This window comes from Capricornis sumatraensis, chromosome 6 (assembly GCF_032405125.1).
Source record: "Capricornis sumatraensis isolate serow.1 chromosome 6, serow.2, whole genome shotgun sequence".
NCBI lineage: Eukaryota > Metazoa > Chordata > Mammalia > Artiodactyla > Bovidae > Capricornis > Capricornis sumatraensis.
Genome location: NC_091074.1, coordinates 94,302,212 through 94,308,160, shown reverse-complemented (window position 1 = coordinate 94,308,160; position 5,949 = coordinate 94,302,212). Strand labels below are relative to the sequence as shown.

The window sequence follows — 5,949 nt, the reverse complement described above, 5'->3', positions numbered from 1 at the left end:
GGGTCGGTCTGCCTCTCGCGCGGCCCCCTCCCTCCTGCCACCCTCCCATCTCTGGCCCTCCCTCGGGCTCGGCCTGGGGGGTGAGGGGCGGTGTCGCGGGGCGGGGCGGGGCGGCCGGGCGGGGCGGGGCGGGGCGGTGACGCGGGGCCGACCAGGCTAGAGGCGCGGCAGAGCGGGGCGGGGGCGCAGTCTCGGGTCCGACCAGCCGAGCCCCGCGCGCCCCGCCCGCGCCCTGTGCCTCCGCCCGGCTGGCCGGCGGGGGAGGGGGCATGAGCCGGCGCCCGCGCGCCGCCGGGAGCTGCGGGCCGGCCTAGACCCCGCGCGGGCCCCGCGCCCCAGCCGCTGACGCCGCCGAGCTCCGGGAGCCGCGATGCAGCGGCCGGGAGAGCCGGGCGCAGCGCGCTTCGGGCCGCCCGAGGGCTGCGCCGACCACCGGCCGCACCGCTACCGCAGCTTCATGATCGAGGAAATCCTCACTGAGCCTCCGGGGCCCAAGGGCGCCGCTCCCGCCGCCGCCGCCGCCGCCGCGGGCGAGCTGCTCAAGTTCGGCGTGCAGGCGCTACTGGCGGCGCGGCCCTTCCACAGCCACCTGGGTACGTGCGGGCCGGGGGCCGCGGGGCGCTGACCGGGCTCGGCGGGAGGAAGCGAGCCGCGGCCTCTGCGGGACGCAGCTCCGGGCACGCAGGCCCCGGGTCGTTCCTTCGGCGCGTTCCAGGCAGGGAAGCAAAAGGGGCAGGCGCCGGGCCGCGCAGAAACCAGGCCTCGTGCCCGTGGGCCAGGCCAGCCGGGAGAGCATTCGCTCTCTTCTTCACTGCGACCCTGTGGTTTCCAGCCCCATGGAGTCCAGCCCGGGGACCCGAGCCCGCATCCCCATCGCGGGCGCTGGACCAGACTGCGAATGTCAGACTTCGGGTCAAAGCGACCTCAGGCCGCGGGCGCCTGGGCCTTCGCCACAGGACTTGGGAGTGGCCGTGGCTGCCCAAGCTGGGAAAGCTGGACCTTGACGGAAGAGGCCCGTGTGTCTGAGAGCTGTGCTGGGGGCTGACGCTGGCCGGAGCCAGCCCAGAGCCTCCCGGAGCCCAGGGTCTCAGGCTGGCGACGAACCCGCCTGTGCTGTAGCGTAGACCCCCTTGGGCCTTGCCTGAGGACAAGAGGCTTGTCTGTGAGCTGCTGCCGGACTGGCCCTTATGCTCCAGATCGGCGGCACCTTGGCCGAGCTTGTATCAGCAACTCAGACTTTTTCTGCTCCTTTCAGTTCTCTTCTCTTCTTCTCTTGTCCAGGCCCTGCCTTGACCTGCCTGCCCTCTCCACTTCATTCCCTCTTCTGACCTTTCCCTATCTCTCTCCAACCTTCCTCTCAGTGGAGTAGGTCTGCCCTTCCTCTCACCGTTCTCCAAGGATCCTTTCTCCCCTCCCGCTGCCTCCTCACTTTCACCCGCTCATCGTGCCCGGGCCCTTCTTGACTCCAGCGGGCCTAACATCGCCGGTAGTGAGATGTATCCGGGCAGGGAGCCCTCCTTCCTTCTAGCAGGACCCCAGCCCAGGGCACTGACATCCTCTATACCCAGTGACCCTTCAGCCTGTGATCCGCCTGCCTGAGGGCCAGCGGGACCAGTTGGTTCGTTTTGAGTTCAATCTCTGCTGCTTTTTGCCTCCAGCTGCACGATTAATAATTCGTTTGAAGCGGGCAAAAAAACAAAAAATCATTTAGGACTAATGAAAATTGAAACGTCTTCGCGGGGAAGAGTCTAAAGAGAGAAAGCAGGAAGAACAAATTTCCTATTTCTTGGGGGTGCTTTGGAATTTCCGGGAAGCTCCCAACTTCACCTTCACTGACTGTTCTGCCTGTTCACTGCCTATCTCTCGGGGTGGCTGTTTTGCTCTGCATAGACCAGCAGATTGCTTACTCCATTGAAACTCTCTTTTTTTTCCCCCCTGAATGCAGCAAAGCCTATTTTGGTGGGGCAAATGCTCATGGTCCTAACTGTGCCGTTTTTTCTTGGTTTCCCTTTTCTGTGACACACATACTCCGTTGGTTTGGGAGCTTCGACCTTGTTCATTGGGAATCCTGAAATGTCAGGGCAGCTGGGGCCTGGGGAACGCCAGGCAGAGCCCGGGTTGGGGAGGTCCCCCTCCCAGACTCTGGGAAACCCGGCGTCGAGAAGGGTCTGCCTTGCACAGATTTCTCACATCCTGGCCAGCACGAAAGTTTTATGCCGGGGACACTGGCTGAGGGCGAGCTGTCGGCAGGGGCGCACGGTGCGAGGATCTCCAGGAGGAGGAGCACGGCTCGAGCTCACCCGGCTCCCCACTCTCTCCCCGCAGCCGTGCTGAAGGCCGAGCAGGCGGCGGTGTTTAAGTTCCCGCTGGCGCCGCTCGGCTGCTCCGGACTGGGCTCGGCGCTGCTGGCCGCGGGGCCTGGGCTCCCCGGCGCGGCGGGCGCTCCGCACCTGCCGCTGGAGCTGCAGCTCCGCGGGAAGCTGGAGGCGCCAGGCGCTGGGGAGCCGGGCACCAAGGCCAAGAAGGGGCGTCGGAGCCGCACCGTGTTCACCGAGCTGCAGCTGATGGGCCTAGAGAAACGCTTTGAGAAGCAGAAGTACCTCTCCACCCCGGACAGGTAGCGCGGGGCCAGGCTGGGCCCAGCGGGTAGTGGGAGGGAGGCTGCATGCCCTGCTGAGGGTGCACCCCGCTCTTTCCAGAATAGATCTCGCCGAGTCCCTGGGTCTGAGCCAGTTGCAGGTTAAGACGTGGTACCAGAATCGAAGGATGAAGTGGAAGAAAATAGTAAGTGTCTTCGCGGTTTTCTGTGTTCTCCGTTTGCCGCCACGCCCCTGCAGCCTTCGAGAGCTTCTCTCCTCTCCACCGTGGAGATCTGCGCCCAGTACTCCCGATTCCCTCTGTTCTGGTGCCCAGAAGGACCCTCCCTGCTCTCTGTCCCTCTGAGTGCCCTAGCTCAGCTTCCTTCCGGTGCCCTGGCCCAGCTCCTTTCTTGCTCCCTGAGCTCTCAGTGTTCCTGGAAGACTTGAACCCTCCACCCGAAAAGTTCTGGTCGTTTTGCCCCAGCAGCGCTCGGACAAATGGCCACCATTTCCTAGGGGCTAGGCGCGGCCTGCCGGTAACCTCGTTGGGCTCTCCAGGTCCTGCCTGCCTCTCCAGGGCGCCGGGATCCCTGGCCAGTTCACCGCAGCGCCGCTGGTCTCCCTCGCAGGTGCTACAGGGCGGCGGCCTGGAGTCTCCCACCAAGCCCAAGGGGAGGCCAAAGAAGAATTCCATCCCCACGAGCGAACAGCTGACGGAGCAGGAGCGCGCCAAGGAGGCGGAGAAGACGGCGGAGGCGCCAGGCGAGGCCAGCGACCGGAGCCACGAGGACTGAGCACGGCAGAGGGTGCGGGTCCAGGGAACCCCAGCGCAGTCGGCGGCTCCCAGAATCTGCCGAAAGCAGCGAGTTGGCCCTTCTGCGTCCACGCCGTTTGCTTTCTAAACTTTTTATCATTACCTTGAATGCGGACAGTTAGGGGCCAAACAAGGACAGACCCTGAAGCCAAACCGAGGCCCCAGTGCGCTCGCGGGCCCTAGCCTGGAAACTCACATCAGACGCGGCAGAAGGTCGCCTCCGCTCGGAGCTCAACTGTGCCAGGCGATCCACGCGCGTTCACGCCCCGCTCCTCTCCTGCACCCCCCACTCGCCTCTGGCCGGACCCCGGGCCCAGACGCCTCCAGGCACACACGCGCTTCCACGCGTCGGGGACCCCGCGGCCCGGCGCAGGCCACCACGGCCGGAGATGGCGCCCAGACAAACCGACGTCGCTGGGGCCCCTACCCCTCTCTTACGAAGACGGTGATTTTTTTTCCCAATAAAATATTTTATGACACAGCGGGACTTGAGGGAGTTTCTGAATCCGCGAGGTTGGAGGGGGACACGGCGAGGTAAGAGGGACACACGCAGTGGCTTCTGAAACATCCTTGCCCCGGGGTTCCATGGATGCGAGCCTTAACCAGCTCCACCCGGCCGGGCCGGCAGGCTAAAGGCTCGGTTGCTGCAGGATCCTAGGAATCGCTTCCACTTTGGGCGTGAGAGGCCAGTCTGAACCTGCTCCCTTTCTTCTCGGCCCAGGGCGCTGTGGATGGCAGCAATCAGGCTACACAGCGGTCGCCAACAGGAGCGGGAGCCCCAGGCCACCGCGCTCTCACTCAGCAAGTGGCCCCAGGCTGAAAACGGCCCGATTGTTGGTTCGGTCTCAGGGACTATGAGGCCCTTGAGATTTTCTGGCCAGCCCTTCCCAAGGCTGACAGGAAACCTAGGACTCACCTCGAGGCCGGCCACCATCAGCAGCCCTTGCTTGCAGAGGCACCCGGCTCCCGGAGTTTTGACACTTTCTACAGTATAGACCCGGGCCAAGGCACCTGGGAACCAAGTGGGGGTACCTGAGGCAGAGGGCAGAGGACCCCAAACTGCTCACAGTCTTTCAGGGTGCCCCTTTCCAAGGGCATGGCCTGGTGGCAAGTGCTTGCTGCCCCGCCCCCTCCAACCCAGCCCCTTTTGCTGGGGAAGGTTTCCAGTTGCCTCCTCCCTGACCTAAACTGGGCTGCGAGCTCCCCAGTTGGTTTCTGTTTTTGTGCTTTCTAGGACTACCACCAGGCTATGGAGATGGGGAAATGGGCACACCACTGGTTAAAGCTAGGAGACAGACGGAAACTTGGCTCTGCAGAGTTCCAAACAGGAACAAGATTTGAAACCAGGTCCTTGCAGGTGCAAACAGAGACGGAAAGAGTCAGGAACATTATCCTGAGATGCAGGCTTTGAATTTCAGAATGTGAAAACCGTTATGGCTTTCACCTGCAGTGGCTGATAGCTTCCTTTTGAAATCCGCCTCTTGACTGCCCTTTCCTGAAACTTGCAGTTGGACTTCTGGTACCCAAACATCACTGGCCTTGGTTTGAGGCTGGGAGGACTAAAAAAGAGGATGTTTTCTGAGGTTGGCAGGCAATTCTCTGCAAGCCCCAGCCCTGCCAAGTCTTTGGGAAATCAACTCCCTTTCTAGGCTCTTAACCTCAAAAACAGCTCCCAGACTACTCACTTGCCACTGTCCCCTGAGGGGCCTGAGAAAAACCTGTAGGCAGGAGGGAAGAAATAGACCATCAGTGTGTGACTGCAACTCCTAATTCCTTCCATCCCTTAGGGTTACCTCCAGGTCTGCTCAATGTAGTGGTCCTGCCAAAACCTTCCTACAGCAGGCCCAGGCTAGCCAAATCAGGTACACTACTGAGATTTTTAATCCTCTCCACCTCAAAGTGGGACAGGAGTGGGAGTGAAAATTCAAGAAGTTCTGTCCCTCCTTGGCCTGGGAGAGATTTCAGCACAGCTTTTGTCAACTATGCAGAGTTGCAGAAGACAAGACGGGTGAAAGAGGAGAGAGGAGGCATACCGACCTGCACTCCTCCAGTTCATTCTGGGACCTCGTTCTGGATCCTCTGGGTCCTCAGGTTTCATTAAATCTGCGGAATGCAACCTCGGGCGGATTGCCTTGTGGTTCTTTGGTCTTTCCCCAAGGCAGCCCCCTCACTGGACTGGAGGAAAGAGCCTTAAAGGACCAGAGCTCTAAGGGAGGGAGGGCGTCGGAGGAAACCGGCTCCGGAGCACAAGGGCCCCAATATTACAGTAAGTACAACTCCTGCAGGCACAGATGGGGAACCTGACGCGGGCACCGCTGTCACGAGGTCACCAGCCGGTCAGTGGGGGAGCTGGGCCCCTGTAGAAGGGGTCCAAATTCCAGTGCGGGCGGGGGTGGGAGGGGTTTCTGTCACTGCCCGCGCCTTTGTGCTCCTTGGCGGACAGGGAGCGGGGCGACCGCAGTAGATCGAGACCTGGAGGCCCCGGAGAGGACCGAGCTGCTAACTGACCGCGTTCGGCACCTCGGCATTCCTGACTTGGGCAATTCCTATAAGACC

The 5,949-nt window shown here is 62.2% G+C and overlaps 1 protein-coding gene across 1 annotated transcript; it reads left to right on the top strand.

The window, feature by feature from the left end:
- The first annotated feature begins 370 nt into the window (after positions 1 to 370).
- On the top strand, positions 371 to 3,373 carry BARX1 (BARX homeobox 1). Its single transcript, XM_068974676.1, has 4 exons — positions 371 to 593; positions 2,326 to 2,617; positions 2,700 to 2,784; positions 3,209 to 3,373. The coding sequence occupies exons 1-4, from the start codon at positions 371 to 373 to the stop codon at positions 3,371 to 3,373; spliced, it is 765 nt and encodes a 254-aa protein (XP_068830777.1).
- Positions 3,374 to 5,949: the final 2,576 nt, after the last annotated feature.